Here is a 17,885-nt window from a genome sequence, read left to right as displayed (position 1 = left end):
TTACTAAGGTTACCACTCGACAATGTAATTAAATTGTGTCACCATCATCAGATTAAAATATGTCGTGGAGATAGAGAGAGAAATGTAGCCGGTTCAATAATACTAAAGACACCTAAGCAAAAGAATGTAAAACCCTGACTGTAATATCAACGAGCTTTGAACTGTGCACTAAACAATAATTGTTGGTATAACTTCATAATAAGGCCTTCTCTAATGATAATAAAAGAAATTCCCAAAAGTTTTTCATCAAAGCAATTTCATCCAAAATTTTGAAAATTTAAATGACTAAATAAACAAACCACACTTCTAAGCATTTTTCTAGAAAAATTGCTATTCTAAAATAACCCTCAATCAACGGACTCAGTCAGACGTAATAATTGGGTGAAACGAACAGATCTGTCAGAATGGAAAGTTGATCTTCACTGAACTGCATCTTATGTTCATGCCAATTATCTTGATGAGTACGCTTGAATTCACTCAACGCTTTCTTCACTGTACCCTAAAAATATTCTTTCCTTAACCGTTAAGATGGTTATCACGTGGAATAAATGATCTTTTTTACACTATTCAATGGTTATCACGTGAAATATACGTTTTTTTTACGCTATCACTATGACTAAGAATGTTCAGAATAACTGAAGGTAGATTATTTCAAGTCAGCTACAAGTCAACCAAAGAGTTAAATTTAATAACTCTAAAATTTTACTAAAATTTGAAAAAGAACAAGAAGCCTACTTGCATAGGTTGTTTGTCACAAGTGTGACGACAAAGTTGCATCAGGATTTTCGGCAAGAATGATGGAACGCTGTATGGAAATGCCTGAACAATAGCAGAAAGAGCTAAGACACCGGCATGTCGTTTTGTACCATTCTCCTCTCGAGACCATTCGTAAAATGTCTCCTAAAATTTAATTTTGTTTAAATCATCAGTATACGTCGGTACATTTGCTAATGTGACATACATATCGCTATTACCTGCGCAACAAATTCAATCAGTGCTTTTAACTTATTTGCAATTTTCATTAATGGTTCATAACGATAACATGAACACGTATAAACATAAAACTTACAACAATTAGGTGGTCCACGTCGAAGAAGTGACAGTGGATAAGACCTGATAGCGTTGTAGCAGCAGCTTCACGCACTTCAAATTTTGGATCAAGTATCATGGAGCAGAGAATAGATTGTAAAAATGGGCGATGATGCAGGAAAAGGAAGAAATTGGAGAATACAGCAACTTGCATATATTTTAGCAGCGAAACTTTCGGTTTCCACCAAGAAGCAGCAGATGAAGCTAACTGTAATTGCAAAAATCAAATTGAAACAGCGATCAATCAAAACATATATATATATAAGTTATTTAAATTATCAAAAGATTGGTACCACTCCTACCGCTATGGAGAACGGTACCACACTATCAGAGGATAGATCTTATGCATAATGTCGGATAATTACTTGATTTATTACTATAAGTAGTAAACTCAAGTAAACAATCACAGTGCACTTCTACAATTTTAATTCCCTTCTTAATATGAGATTGATTGCTAAGATTATGCATCCACAGGTAGCAGAACATGATAAAGCTAACCTCTTTAATGCCACACAAAACCATTTCTACATTGCTTGCCACAATAAGAGTTTGTGACATTCCTTGGCGCAATTGATCATGACAACTATTTTTTAATTCCTCGTCGCTGAAACAAATTCTGAAGTAACAAAAAGATCCTGATCATGAATAGGGTTCCTTTCCTATAACTCTTAAACACGGTAATCGAATCACTTATTTTGTTGATTTGCAAAGTGAAGGTATTAGAAGAGCTCCCGGTAGTTTCCAGTGTTAGAAACAAGGACTGTGAAACTTGCAACTTTTGACGATTTAAATGTTCATTTTGCTACCCTAAGTTCGATGCTATAATTTCTTTTCAAAAAAAATGAAATACCTTGTTTCATTTTCAAAATGTATGAGCAAGGGTAAAACATTAAAAATAGCAGGCGGTAAGGCAGTGAACGAATGCACCCAGTGTGCGTTTAAATAATTTAATGCACATTTAAATGTCATAATTGCCTGAAAATGGTATTAAATTGAAAGCTTTTCTCCAAAATCTTTGATATATAAAGTTGATACAGAAATCATCAGTTCCTCATAACATATTCTTTTATCCATTTTTTTTTAATATGAGAAGAAATTAATTAAGTATTTTTCTTCTTTCTTTTTTTTTTTTGCGAAAAAAAAGATTAGCAAACTTTTTTTCGGCCATTGCCTTCACCATTACTAATCGCCATGTTTCTATCCAAACAAATATCCTCTACTTCGTCATCATCCCGTTTTGCAACGGCGACTTCAGACCATAAAAGTTCTAACTGAAATAAGCAAGATAAAACAGATAGCAGCACTGCTTGTTTAATCAATTTCTGTAGAAATTCTCTAATTAATTTTATAATGATTTAATTAGGTATATGTTACACTTCAAGTAAGAAATCGAACGCTTCCAATTACGTTAGTGAAGATATGTAATAGCAATATGTCTTAAATTTCTTCCATCAACATATATTTTCACATAACGCCTAGGGATACCTACCAAAACGTTTTTTCCTCTTCATAAAAAGAAAAATTTATAGATTAAAGTCCCAATAAAATTTTCTTCCTAATCAAAATTTTCACTCAATGCTTGTTAATTTGTTCAAAGTATTTGCAAATAAAATTTTAACATTATCCATATAAAAAGTTCATTGACAAAGCACTATAAGAATGGCAGAAATAACAAAAAACTCTAGTAAAACATACTTTTGCACTAATTTTACCCATTACGTCGTCAATTTTCATTGGATGAAATTTCTTTGGCAGTCGTGGATCAATGTATAAATGACTCAAATCAAACCATACAATGGTAGCAATACTAGAGCCAATACGTTCACGTAAATTCTGATATGATTCTTCCATAGTTCCCAAACATTTTTGAAACAGCTGATTCCATAATTCTGTTACTCGCCATTCACACTGATTTAAAGCACCTTGCACAAAATACATTCGCCTGAAACGGAAAGGATTTCTCACAAATCCCATAGCTAAAAAAATGATATCATCGTATAAGCTATATGATATTAGAATAAAGAAATAAAATTAAGTCAAGAATTGTTGAAAAAAAAAAAAAAAGATTATAATTGATTATCCCACTTATATGTAAATTATCAAGATTAACTGAAATAAATAACACAATCTATACTAATTGAAACCAAGTAGTTATCCATTTTATTTCATCATATCTGACATTCATATAAAGTAAACAAAGTTGATCTGATCACTGCAAATCCATTATTCATTGCGATATGGCCATAAAAATTTATTCCCCTGCCTTACTTTCAAACTTTCAACATGCTACCGTTAATAACATATAAGTATTTTTGACCCCATTCAGATATGCATTAATTATCAAAAGAGATTTTTCCTATAATTATTTAAATCAGTTTTCTTTAGTAAAATTAGAAATATTCTTTTTAATTTGAAGACAAATTTGTTACTTCAATCTTTCAACAAAAAATTACTCATTTGATTAATTTCTCATACAGACTAAGTTAACAAATGAACTGCATTCATTCGTAATACAACTAATAAGGAATTATACAAATAACATTAATGAAAAAAGTTCATACGTAGTAGCATGAAAGCTGTTATCCGTTGGCTTCATGCATAAATCAAGAAGCATTTCAATAAACCATGAAAGCGCTTTCGGGTCAGCCGAACCGAAAACTGTCGCAATAGCTGTTCCCCAATTTTTGACATTTTCAGTTTTTATTGTTTCCAAGCAACTGCTTATTAAAGGTTTAAGCCAATTCGACATTGCTGAAATCTTCTCGAATGACCAAAGTTTACTGCCATTTAACAGTCCCGCAACCATTTCTGATGCTAATCGTTGATCACCTTCCTAAAAATATGAAATTAGAAAAAAACAAAAGCAATATTAAAAGTTTGATTCATCGTTGTCCGAATGAAAATGAGGAATAAAACATTTATTATGAAATATAAACATAGGATTCAGAATATATATTAGTTCTACAAAACAATTCGAAACATGAAAAACAAAGAAGATAAAATGCGTAACCTTATCACTTGCAAGCAAAATTTCCAAATGTTTCTTAAAAATTGGAAGCATAAGATCATTATAGTTCCGAAAAATGCCCTGAAAAGGCAATTCCTTTTTTTACTCAAAGTAATTGGAAATATGCATCGTTTTTAATCTCACTAATAATTTTCCAAAAAACAGCTATGAAAATCATTTAAAAAAGCAATATTAAAAGTTCGATTTGTCACCGAAGTTTGGGGAAAGCTTTTATAGTATATGGAGAGAAAAGACACTTTAGAGTCATCTGAATCATACAAAATTTATTACATAGTGCAAACTGACTACAAAATGATATCAAAATAATTTTACTGTTTCACGCTAGATATACTGATATCTAAAGCTTCTTTAAAAAAAGCCTAGTATTACCTATCAAAAAAAAAAAAAAAAGTCATTAAAGTGACTCACTGATGACAGTATCTTATGACACATTAACAATTCTGCTAATAAATATATAAATTCTTTCAAAGCACAAGGAATATTGACTTTCGTTAATAAAAAAATTAATAAAACTGACGTAAAATAAACCGAACGCAATGGCATCGAATGCTTCTTCACCTTTCTTCTCTTCAACACTCATATATTGGCGAAATTTTTCCGCAAATTCATCATCACAAAATATTTCCACAATGAAACGTTCAGTTTCACTTAATTCTTCCAGTTTACGATTAATCGCTCTTTGTTCATTTGCTGGTGCGTAAACTTTCAAAACCCTGCAGATAATCCAAATTATGAATTGTGAATCGATTAAATTAAATAGAAACATTTCACTATTATATCTCAAGAATTGGTAATTCGAAACAATATCACATACAACAACTATTATTCCAATTAGTCAAAAAAGCTTTAGCTACTTTAATTTTAATATCATATTGGTTCAAAATTTTAGTAATCACAAAGAATTAAAATATCTATTCGGTAACTCATTTGTGTAACATAACTATATCATTACAGTACTTTTTAATTTCCATTAACATTTGGATAGTTGAAAATAGCTTTTTTGAAATATCTGGGAAAGACTAGCAGTAAAACTTACTTTGGCCAAGTATAGAAGCCCCAATGAGTTTTGCTGAAAAACACTGTAGCATTCCAGTCTTTGGCCGTCCGTGGTACTTTTTCTCTATTATACATTGTTATTAGATTGTCCATTCGAAAACCATATTTTATGGGCCATTCTGCACCAGGACCAACATTTTCTTCCTATAAATATAATTGATTGTGAAGATATCAAATAAAAAATATATTAGTTTCTTTCTTTTTCACTTTTCTAAATATAGTTAGATCAAACTAGGCTACCAAGAAGATTGATCAAATTTGAGTTTAATATTCCCGCACAATAATCGTAAAACCGCATATCAATGACTAATTCATCTGTCCTGGGAAAATATGATAAAAATGCGAAGATTATACTTATTCTATTAAATAATACAATAATTACTTTAATCGGATTTTCAAAAGGTATTTTTACGGCTCGAGGTTTTGTAATATGTAACCATGCAGCTATTAATCCAGTTGCCATGCGTCTCGTTTTAACAGTATCGTTCACAAGTAGACGAATAAACAATCTACAAATAGAGACAACGCAGTGCTATCATATTTAAAAATTATACATAAAAATGTATGTACTTTTGTTAAATCATTTTATCTGATAATTTTTTTCAGAGAAAATCTGATACTATTAAAAATATATTATGCTTAAATTATACAATATCAGCATGTATTAACTATAGGAATAATACCGTCAAAATAAGCATGAAAATAATATATTTTGAAAATATAATTTGAAACAAAATGATCCAGCATATAAAATCATTTATGAATATATCATAAAAAACAATTGGATTAAACCCTCTAACATTTTGAGCTATTCTAAAAACTTACTTAACAGCATCTGGTGGAAACGGCACATCTCGTCTGATAAGCAATGAAAGTAAAGACTGTGCCATGTCAACATGTCGCCAATGAAGATTTGCATCCGTACTGAGTGCAACCAAACGATCACAAAGCAAATAATACAGTCTATAAAAAAATTTCTAGAATTCAGAAAAAAAAGAGCCGAATCTAAATTAACTATTCTATCTATACGTAAATATCATAAATTGCGACCTAAGTACTGTCAGTAAAATTGACAGTATACTTCACTAAATTAATTCTGCTATAAGAAAAACTGGTAACAACTACACATACGCTTTTCTTAGCAGTTTGCACTTTAGAAAATGTACAAAATCAAATTACTCAATTTAATTCATCCGCTCACCACGCAAGTGATTCAAACCATTAATTAGCTTAATCTTAATATTAACAATAATTTATTGATCATTTAAAAACACAGTTGCTAAAAAAAGGTTTAAAAATTTCTTTAAAAAAATCTATGTTCCACTTAAATAACTAAAAGTTGTTGTAAATAACAACTAATTATGAAACTACTTTTGTTTTTCTTCGCATGCAGTATTTTCTCTTTCAATAGCAGCTTCAATCTCTTCATCAGTAGGTAATGCCCATGCCGGTTGATGTATATTTTCACCACCACCTGCTGCATACAATTCTCGCGCGGCAACAACCGGTTCATCCGGCAACTGTAATAAATTCACAATAGAAAATGACGAGAAAGTGTAACTATAAGATAGTTTAATGATACTATGTTCGTCGTAAATCAATATCTATATTATCGAACTAAAAATTAATAAATTAATATCTATGTATTAACGAAGTCAATTATTCACAGAGCAACATTAAGTATACTAAATAATTATGTAGAAGTGGCATATTATTTTCTGTATACTCGATATTTTAATGAAATATTAATTTTTAAAAGAACATAAATCAACTCTACATTAGTATTTGACATACTATACTAATTCTTATCATTCCTAACTATAAGTAGCACATTTAAAGAAACTCAAGACCAAAAAAAAAAAAAAAAAAAGCTAATAAATAAATCACCCAAAAGTTGATCTGAAATGATTCGAAATTATCGACAAGAGTGTTTTGAGCCAATTCCAACAAACCAATTACGGAAGGCTTCTCGGAATGTTGCGCTTCAATAAGTGCTGGCCAAACTCGTAATAATGTACTCCAATTTTGTCGAACACAAATTGCTAATCTCTTACCATTTAAAAGCATATATAATGCACCCTGTAAAAAAAAAAAAAGAAATAATGGAAAATATTCCAAATTCTATTTTGCGAACGAAATGTTCACTTATCATTTTAAACTTATTCAACTTGCTATCTCGTAAATTGTTCACGATAGAGACATAACTTCATATCAAATATTGTTATGCAAGACCATTTCAAAAAAAAAAAAAGCAACTACAATGCTTTCTGTTAAACTAATCTCTGTAATTCATGCATTACTAATTAGACTATTAATAGATTGAAAAATCTCGCACTAACTACCATAAAAGAACAATTTTCTGAACTCATTTGAAAAAATAATTATCACTTTGAATTGTTCATGGGATATATCGGATGATTCCTTAAGAAATGCAAGTATATCATCCAGCACAAGTAGGTATGAATAAGGAAATGTCTGAATACAGCCATCTAATATCCTTTGGGCATCAATTCGAGTCTGAAACATACTACATCTCAATACTAATTTACATCGATAAATTATTTTCTTTTAAGTTCACTCTTCTAATCCAAATATATCGCGAATATTTGGAAAATATGCGAGCTTATATTGCTTGTCGTATTTTATTATTATTATAAATCATTAAATTTAACCATAAATTCACAAAAATAGCAAAAACATACAGCACTGTAGAGACTTGTACCTAATCGCACCAGTAATTTCATTATTTCCAAATGTTGCGCAGTAAAATAATATCCGGAACGTGCCAGTGTTCGTTTCTATAATTTATTTACTTTTTTTCATCTTCAAAAGTGAATACAAAAAAAGTATTTAAAAGTTCACAAGTCACTCCTCCTCATACCACTTCATATCAATGCTTCTCTTAACAGGGAATAAATAGGTAAATTGAAAGCAAGAAGACAACTTTAAATAGATATATATTCAGATAAAAAAGCCAGAATTTTCGGAACCATTTTTTCAATTTTAATAATTTCTAATGCTCACATGATGCTGCAGCATCAGAAACTCGGTAGTGACCAGCTCTATGTTTGCTCTGTTTCCCTGCACTGTATCACCAACAATTCTTTTCGATAATATATAATTTTGGTTTTGCAAATCGAATTTCGTCTGAAAGATATTCAGTTTTACTATTATTGAATCTATAGCATAGATTGCAACAAATAAAAACTTTTCGAGTTTCAGTGGAACAACAATCCCCAACAAACCAATGAAATAATTCACAGTAATGTTTGAACCACTTCGATCAAATCTATGTTCGCATTCCATATATAAAAGCTTTTCATGAATTATATCAGTACAACTAATTTCACTTTGAAGAAATCTTATCTTTTTATATTCTTAGCTTCAAACACACAAGTATTTATTAAATTCAAAACAATATAAGTATAAAAGGAAACTGCTCATCTTTTCAAAGTTGCAAGACGTATTTGAAACTTTTTCTTTCAAGCATACTAGTCCAATTGTAAAAGTAAACAAATTAAAAACGATAAACTAACGCGATCAATTCCACGCTGAAAAACGAGAATATGTAAAATTTTGCATACAGCTGACAAGGATTTCGTATCATTTTCTCGATTTAGTACCAAATATTCCGCAACACTTTTTACTCGTTTCAATACAAAATCTCGTACATTCGTTCCTTTATACGTCATTTCTGTAAAGATTGCAGGATAAAATCATCTTTATAAATTATAATAGTGATGAGTAGTAACTATATGAGTATTTATCCGTTACAAGAAACGTCAACAGCTATAGTTTTTAAAACGTTTAATATACGTTACTTCGTATCTTATAAAGTAGTACACGATACAAATACCTTTTACATAACTTGGAGCAGCAACAAACTGAAAAGGATAAACTTTCACTGGTGATTCTATCAATGTTATCAATTTCCCACCAAGAGGTGGTAATGCAGCAGATACACCAGCCAAACAACTACATATTATTTCCAAAGATTTTAACATTTCTGTCCTAAAATTAGAATACAGTTTTAGAGGAATATCAATTGAAAGAAATACAAATTTTAGATTAATCCGGCTCATTCTTTTTCATATAGCATTTGCATACTCACCCTAAATACATTACAGTCATTCTTCTCAAATATATATTTCGGTAAAAGAAAGGTGAATGAATATTCAAAAAAAGAAAAAACATAAATAGCATAAAAGAAAATGTACTTTGAAAGAGAATCTGCATTCGTTAGTTTTTCTAATTCTGGATAGAAAAATTCGTCCAGCACATCGTATGCTAGCTGAAACTCCTCATCAGTTGGTATATGCCATTTCAATTGGAAAGTTTTTTTATCCGTTACTTTTGCCCAATCCTGAAAAAAATCAACATCTTGATATCTTGAAATAAATATGAACTAACTACTTACATTTCATTTGATCAGTGGTTATGTAAAATTCAAAATTCCTCCTTCATTCGAGAAATCATCCAAAACTGCATTGTAAGAACTATAAAATAAGAAAAGAGCAGTATTTAATTGATGAAATCAATTGATTTATAAAAAAAAGAAAAACAGTAATACGAACTCTTATTGGAAGATGTTTCTCGAATGGTTGGTCAAGTTTTTCACGTCTATATTCGCTGCTATCAGTATATATATTTGTTAAACCTGTTAACATGCATTCCAATGCATTACACGATAGCTGTAAAATAAGCCTCCGTAATTTTGCTCATTTCAAAGCATTAAATGGTGTTTCATGATCCCATAATTATATAGGAAATAAATAAAGAAATAAAGAATTTGAATTCTTACATAACTAAACTCTAAGAAGAAATCTTTTACTGATAAAGCGTAAGTTCTTCCATATTTTACTTTATTTTTGCAACTATAGTTTTACTCAAACTCCTTCTGAGGACTATTTAAACAGAAAAGAAGAAGTCAGAATTCCAGGAAAAGCATTTTTTTTTACCATCATTTTTCCAGGAAATAATGCATGAAAGAAAAAATAAAATTACCTCACATGCCGTACGACATGTCAAAGGCACAATCATTCGCAATAAATTTAACATTCTTGTCTTGTGTGATAAAATATACATTCCTGATGCTCTGAAGAGTTGTGAAGCCAAAATAATATACCATACCACTGTGGAGTCTAATTCTTCTTCTTCATATGTTTCTTCTAAAAAAAAAAAAATCCTATCTGAAACTCTATAATTGCGTGAAAATTTTGAAAATTATCAAATGTCAATAATATGAATGAAAGTGAGCATTAATTTATCCATCTCAAATTCCCATATACAATATGAAATTAAATAATTCACTTTATCCATTTAAATGTTCGCCAGAATTTTTCGTTTTTTTTTTTTTATAATATTAATGCTGAGATCAGAATGAATAAGATACCAAATTCTCATACTATTATATTCAGAAAGAAAGGATAAGAAATTTCATACTGTTTTCAAAAAAAAAATTAAGAAAAAAAAAGATCACGCAGATGAAAGTAGTTTGATATATACCTGTTATTAGTGGAACCAATTTCTCTGTAATCAAATCCAAGAACAGATCCAGGGATTGCCGTGGATTTGTCTAAATAGTTCATAATTTAATACTGCTATGTAAAAACCTCACGTAAAAAAAAAAGGAAAAAAAATTTCTATTTCTATACATATATTTTGCTAGTTAACACCTAAACAGTGAAAATTTTTGAAATGTTTTTCATTTTAATCAGCAAATAAGAGATATATATTGAATTTTAAGAGTTGTCAAAAAATTTAAAAATTTGGATAAACATTTCAAAATCAATCATAACAGAATGATAAAAAGTTCCAAATTATGCTGTAAAAAAAAGAAAAAAATGCAATAAATATACCCTAACAGCGCAGAAAATCATTTCTGAAACGGTGTCCGCAGCCAATCGGCTATCATACATATTTGTGGAAATGAAATCATATAATTTATCTATGGCAATCTAAAAAACAAGATTTTTTTTTCTAACTCGCATTAACTGATTTCTTAAAATTACTGAAATTCTAACCATAAACCTTCATTGCCTCATCTTATAATGCAAACAGTATGCAAAATGCTAACAAGTAGTGTCAGAATGTTAACCTTCCAGCTAAATTACAAATGCCAAATACTCAAAAAATTCTCATTCATTTTATCAAACACTCACTTTATAAATTGGTGTGCTGCAGTTACCAAGAAGAGCACGAAATACAGAAAATATGCCTCGTTTTATCACCGTTTCTTCCACTGATAATTTTGATTGTGATTTAGCACCCAATGAACCTTGTACTGTCGTTACTGCTGGTGCACCACCCGTAAAAACATGAATTATCTCTATCATCCTATAAACACACTTTATAAATGAAATGTAAGCAAAGAAGATGTAAGGCATTGAATAAATTAAAAAAAAAAAAGGAAAAGAGAAGAAATATAAAATACAACTCACTTATCTAAAAGATTTTGCACAATTGTTTCGAAATTTGCTGTTGCCGAACAAACTTCTTGCTCTTCCTCTGTTAAATCATTTCGTACATGAATAGCTTCCGAACAATCAACAATGGGTACCAATGTTATCAGCAAATTTATGATCTAAATCAAATCAGAGAATAATAATTAAAAAAAAAGAAAGGTTTGTAATCTTGACATTTTTTTTAAAGAATTATTCTCACAAAGTGCCTTTTCAATTAGCCAGTCAATTTCGTGTGATATTTTCGGCAAAATCGCCAAGCAATACTTTCATGCCATAATTATCGAATCATTCATTCAGTACCACAAACCAAACTTCTCGGTTCTCAGACCTGGACAATATACACCAAATTTCTCAAAATGAATCTAGATGATAATTATTAAAGCATACCATACCCTATTCTTTAATCAATTTGATGCATAATTTCATTTCACCTTTAATTTACTGCAGTTTTCCGTGCAGTTAACTTTCAAATCATTTATCATCATTATGCGCATTCATCCTGAATGGAATTTATTCAGCTATTATTAATAACAAGAAATGAACAAACCTGAAATGTTAGCAGCATTTTTGAAATATCATTAGCATCTAAACCAGGTAGAACTGAATTAAGAAGTGCAATGGCATGACTACGATACGGTTTATCGGAAAGTTCTTCCATTGTATGTAATGGAGCACGTTTGTGACTGCCCAAATTAGAATCATCACGAACTAATGTAACACAAACTGCTATTAGCGCATTCATAGACTGTACCAAGCGATGAGGTTCAACTACTGTCTCTAATGCAGGATATACCCTATAAAATATATAAAATAAAACAAATCGAAAGTTTCTCAATATTTTCAGTCAAAACTTGTTGAAAAAAAAAGCCATTTCAAACTAATATGTCATATTCAATAATGCAAAACAATACCATTATAAACCTGAATGTCTACTGCATAAAAGCTACATTCATCTTTTTATATTTAATAAACAAAAAATTTTTTATATATCTAAAAAACTATCCAGTAAACAGATGATTTTTATTTCTAATCTAGTCTAATATGTTCCATGAAGCATAAAAAACTTACAAATCAAGAACTGCTGGTACAACAATTCGCGGTGCTATTTGCGATAGATTACGAATTATAGCAGGTGCATACTCCATTTTATATTTTGCAAATAATGCAAGTTTAGCACATGGCAATACAGATTCTACAAACTCATCCAATTGTGCATTTGTTAAACGAAGATTTGCTGGAACCTAAATGAAAACAAGTAGTAAGAAAAACTACATGATCACATGGTTATGAATAATATACACGATTGATATAAATTATATCAAATTTCACAAAAAAAATTTTATTCTCATTTTTTTTTTTTTATTTCTGTTTTCTAATCAAAAAAAAAAAATGTATTCAAAATAGTTTTTTATTTCACAAATAAAGTAAAAAAAAAGGAGAAAGAAAAAACCTGTGGATGGCAGCTAGGTTTTTGGTATCGTTCCTTGTGTAATCTATTGCAAACAGAATTAACCAATCTCAACAAAAAATGAAGTATTGTAATAGAATGATGACCATAATTCGAAGGATGAAAGTATGATTCCAATGAACGGAAAAGACGAGTGAGATGATTCTGAACTCTAAAATGACAAAATGATAAATGAACTTCAATTTGAAGAAAGAATAAAACATTTCTTCTTTATATCTAGAAAATTTAAGAAAAAAAACTGCCAAAATATATGCAGATGTAAAAAAAAAAATTTCTATAAACTATTTAAATAAATCAGCTATCTGATGCATAGGTTAAACTTGTAAATAATCACCTAAAAGAACGAAAACTAACCCATTATTTGGTCCACCAAGCATATATGCTAACCAAATAGCAGCGTGATCAAGATGAAATGAAGTAGTAGAACAAATGTTGACTCGTTCAGTACCTTGCCCTATCTCCAAATTAAGTGCACGTAATACCCGCGTCATTATTATGTCGTATTTATCATGCCAATCGATTAAACCAGGACATTCACGTGATAAGCTTAAACTTGTCACATAAATTATTGTAGCTAGTTTTATTTTATAAATTAATAGCTCATGTTACTCATTGTCAGCTCTTTTCTAACAGTACCTTGTAAGTTACGTCTTCACTTTTTTTTTTTTTTTTTTTGTTTTTACAAATTTATGACAGGATTAGAATTATTTGGATATCATACGTAATTTTCCTTCATTTGGAGTGCATTCAAACGTTAAGTATGCTCAACGTTAATTATTTCAACGGAGACGTAAAATAACATTTGTTCTAAGTTTAGTTTAAATTGGTTATCAAAAAAAAAAAAAAAAAAAAAACGATAATTTCAAATGAATATATTAAACTAATCATTATTATACCGAGCTAAAAGTCCTTCTATCTTGGATTCATAAGATGAATTTGTTTCAAGAACTGTAAACCAATGCCACATTTCATCGAACCATAAACCGGCACCGTATTTCATATGCATTTCTTGCTCCATACAAGTTGGCAGAAACAAATTCAATAAACATACTGCTCGTGACATGCTCTCATCCCATGGACATATGTACGGTCGTACCTTAGAAACGAAAACAACTTAGTTAAGCTAAAAAAAAAAGTTACAAAAATGATGTTTAGAGTTTCATAATTACAAAAGTTTCAAAATAAAATCATAATTACAAAATTACAAAAATTTCATAATTACAAAAGTTCTAAATAAAATATGATTCAATTACATCATACTCAGATACAAAATACAGTACAGTGTTAGAGATATAGCAAATAATCTTGTAATTAAAGAAGAAATTGATAAGTAACTATAATGCATTAGTAGATTTTGCCAAACTCAATTTCCTTTTTTTTTTTTATAAGAAAAAACATAATGATCAACAGTAAGCGTATCAAGAAAAAAAATAAGCAAATAAAGTGAAAAAAAAATATTTTAACTCTAATTCTTCACCTATAACCCAGCACAACAAACTGCCAATTAACTGATACAATCGTCCATCTTAAACTATATCCTTCTTTAATTAATAGTTATATTTCGGAATAAATATATGAATAGTAAAATGTAAAATCAACTATCAGAGCAACTTACTTCATCTAGAATTTCCCGTGTGGAATTCAAGCTAAAATAGGTCCTGCAGTGTATAATCACCTGAAAACAAGGCCTCATTTGATTCGTGATGTATTTTAGTTTCCAATCCGATTGATATTGAAATGAAGTAAGTCAATTGGTAACATAAACAATAATATCAACCGGCAGAAGGTCAGTAAATGATTACGTCCGATTTTCAGCCATCAAAGAAAAAAAGTCAAATAACCCAAAAATCTCTAACAAATAAAAGCCAACTAAAAAAAAAAAAAAAATCTGCATAACTTAAACTAACTTGCTCCAATGATGTTTTCATCCCATCCGGTAACAGCAACACCCCATCCTCCTCCAAACTTTTGAAGCTCACTTCCACATAGATATCGTAGACTGGTTTCCATTCAAGCTGTATGTCATCTCTTGACAGTAACTCCCTTCGACTTAAAATAGTGTAACATGTTTAAACTGTTAACACACTGTTAACTTGTAAAAAGAAGACATACTTTTTTTAAAAAAAATTTTTTTCTTCATTCTTCAGAAAAACCACAGACCAAAATAAAAGTTGCTACAAATTGATATAATTGATGATATACAAGACTGTTAGACCTCTCCTACAAATTGTCAGTAAAAACAGCTCAGAAAATGTCAATTTTACACTACTTTTCATTACTAATTAATTCACAAACTAATTAATTCATTTTTTTTTTCAAAAGTATTCCTACATAAAGCTAAAATGAGAAAAACCTACAATAGCAAATTTGAGAGAGATTGAGCGCATATTTTCACTATCCGAAAATCAGCTCCTTTCATTGTCATGCAAGCATAGCATAACTTCACCAAAGCGATATGATCTGCTTTTGTGAAACGGCGTGAATACAAATTGATATATCTGAATACAATTTAATCAAGTTTCACTTCATTAGTTTTATTTCATTTAGCAAAAATTAAATTGCAGAAAAATGAAACTATAGAATAGTGAATTAACAGAAAGTTGTCGTATTCAGATTCAATCAGAACGTTGCAATGACAAAGCTGGCTGAACTTCAGATACTACTGATATTAACTTATCAATAATACTGAATGAACGAACAGAATCTGTTACACATGAAAAATGTATATTTTGAAATAAGGGAATGTTAAAATTATAACAATAGAATTGTAAAACTTACTTATCTAATTCACATATCCAATGAACAAAACCAGGTCGTATATCTCGCAGCATTACAGCATGGACCAAACCAACCTTAATGTGCCTAAAAAGGACTAATAACTAGCTATCTATAATGAAATAATTTCTGCATAAGAAATAAAAAAAAAAAAAACCCTGAATATCTCCGACCATCTTGGATTTTCTTCATTTCTTACCAAAAACTATTGACTCTACCGACAGAAAAATAGAATGATGCAAATCCCAAATGATAATTCATAATCAAATTTGATAAACTTCCATATGCATGAACCTCCCAAAACTTAGCCAAATTAAAGTGGTATCAAATAAGATTATACCTAAAATGGTCGTCAGCTTCTTTTTGCATTTCTTCATAATATGGCAAATGTTTTAATTGCCAAACTTCCTTCTGAAATGGTGATGTAACCTCCTCTTCATCCACATCCATTGCCGCTTCTTCAATTGTAAAAAAAAAGATTGCAAGAATTCGCTGTGATTAAAAGTGTTATTCCTTCAGTACATGAATTAATTAGCATCAAAAGTCAATATTAACTATAGAAAGACACTGTAAAGCAAGATGATAACATTATCAAATGTCCCGATAACATCTAGAAATATTATAATAACCTAAATAAAATATGAAGCAAAATAACAAATTTTAAACTCATATTTCTGTATTATCATGAATCAAAATCATGTATTTGGTAAATAGAATTTCTTTTATTCCATTATTTCCTTTTTCCAACAAAGTGAGTACAAAGCTAAATGTTTTACACGTATGTGATATGACCAATTTAAAATATCTGCTACAATAACATAAATTAAAAATATTTCTGCTCGTTTTTGTGTCATCATCAATATATTATATGCTAGAAATTATTGTACCATTTATATGTGAAAATTTAACTAATTAATTTTTTTGACAAACTACCTGCGTCGGAATAGTGTCCATCATTATTTTCGATATCCATTTCCAAATCACTCAAACTACTATCATCTGCTGATCCATCAGTGTTACTGTTACACTCCGAATCAGACATCTACAATAAATACTATTAGTCAATAGATAATACCAATAATTTCAGCATAATATCAATTTCTTAATATCAACAATATTCTTACAATTTGAGAAGCAAATGTGATATCACAGAAGGAAGAAAGTGTAATACCTTCGAAGAGCGAATTATCTTTGCGTTAATGAAATATTATCATCATTCTACTATTGATAATTAATCAGGGAAAAAGTATCACCAAAGGAAGAAAGTGCATTACTTCCAGAAACTATCAACGTCAAATTATAATCTATAAATCTTATCAAAAAACCTCATCTTAAAGAAAAAGAAAAACCTTATATTTAAAGAAGAAAAAAAAAAAACTATAAAGTTTATCCTAGTAAATCTATAAAAGTTTAGTATAAAAATAGGCACAAACATATTTTCTTAGGTTATATAAACATTTTCCATTGTATGCAAGCCAAGATTATGTCATATCTATTATAGTATAGTAGGATAATTAATATTTCTTATATCAAAAAAATATAAATTTTTCAAATTTACGATCCATCTCTTCTTTACAAACACAATTATTAGAAAAAAAAAGAAAAAGAAAAAGAAAAAAGAAAAAAGAGAGAAGAAAAAAGAAAAAGAAAAAAAAAGAAAAATAAAAAAAAAAAACTTAAATAGAATTGCTGTCAATAAACGCAGCCCAAATTTGAAAACGTTAAATGTAAACATAACGATTTCATTATTAATGAATTACATATTATTTGACAGTTAACTTTATCTATTAAATAATTTTATACAACTTGTATTTATGGTAATTTAATTTTTATTTAGGAAAAAGTGCAACTTTTAATTTCTTTTTAATTAATTTATTTTTAAGAATTAAATACAGCAGAATGTTAAATTCAGTCATTTTTCCCAGAAAACAATGTTAAATTTTGATTATAATATTATTGTAAAACAAATGTGTTAAATTTCTTTCTGAGATTGTCTTACGTATAG

General features: G+C 29.3%; 1 protein-coding gene across 1 annotated transcript; it reads right to left on the bottom strand.

Annotated features, from left to right (window-relative positions):
- Positions 1–364: 364 nt before the first annotated feature.
- Bm2201 (MGC83251 protein, putative) lies at positions 365–16,922 on the bottom strand (the record flags this gene model as incomplete). The annotated part of the gene is made up of 38 exons (XM_043082257.1): positions 365–499; positions 736–900; positions 1,070–1,297; positions 1,588–1,693; positions 1,940–2,064; positions 2,244–2,360; positions 2,785–3,031; positions 3,651–3,922; positions 4,100–4,177; positions 4,635–4,830; positions 5,154–5,317; positions 5,556–5,682; positions 5,999–6,136; positions 6,545–6,693; positions 7,061–7,252; positions 7,562–7,690; positions 7,876–7,971; positions 8,198–8,320; positions 8,710–8,867; positions 9,030–9,184; positions 9,391–9,536; positions 9,748–9,864; positions 10,178–10,341; positions 10,679–10,748; positions 11,032–11,130; positions 11,335–11,509; positions 11,614–11,756; positions 12,185–12,431; positions 12,706–12,878; positions 13,088–13,256; positions 13,460–13,651; positions 14,002–14,201; positions 14,721–14,780; positions 15,013–15,154; positions 15,463–15,603; positions 15,884–15,967; positions 16,221–16,338; positions 16,814–16,922. 38 exons carry the CDS (start codon positions 16,920–16,922, stop codon positions 365–367), a joined length of 5,649 nt encoding a protein of 1,882 aa, XP_042938191.1.
- Between the last annotated feature and the right edge of the window lie 963 nt (positions 16,923–17,885).

Source organism: Brugia malayi (genome assembly GCF_000002995.4).
Source record: "Brugia malayi strain FR3 genome assembly, contig: Bm_v4_Chr4_scaffold_001, whole genome shotgun sequence".
NCBI lineage: Eukaryota > Metazoa > Nematoda > Chromadorea > Rhabditida > Onchocercidae > Brugia > Brugia malayi.
The sequence above is the reverse complement of the archived record's forward strand: the minus strand, read 5'-3'. Positions and strand labels throughout refer to the sequence as shown.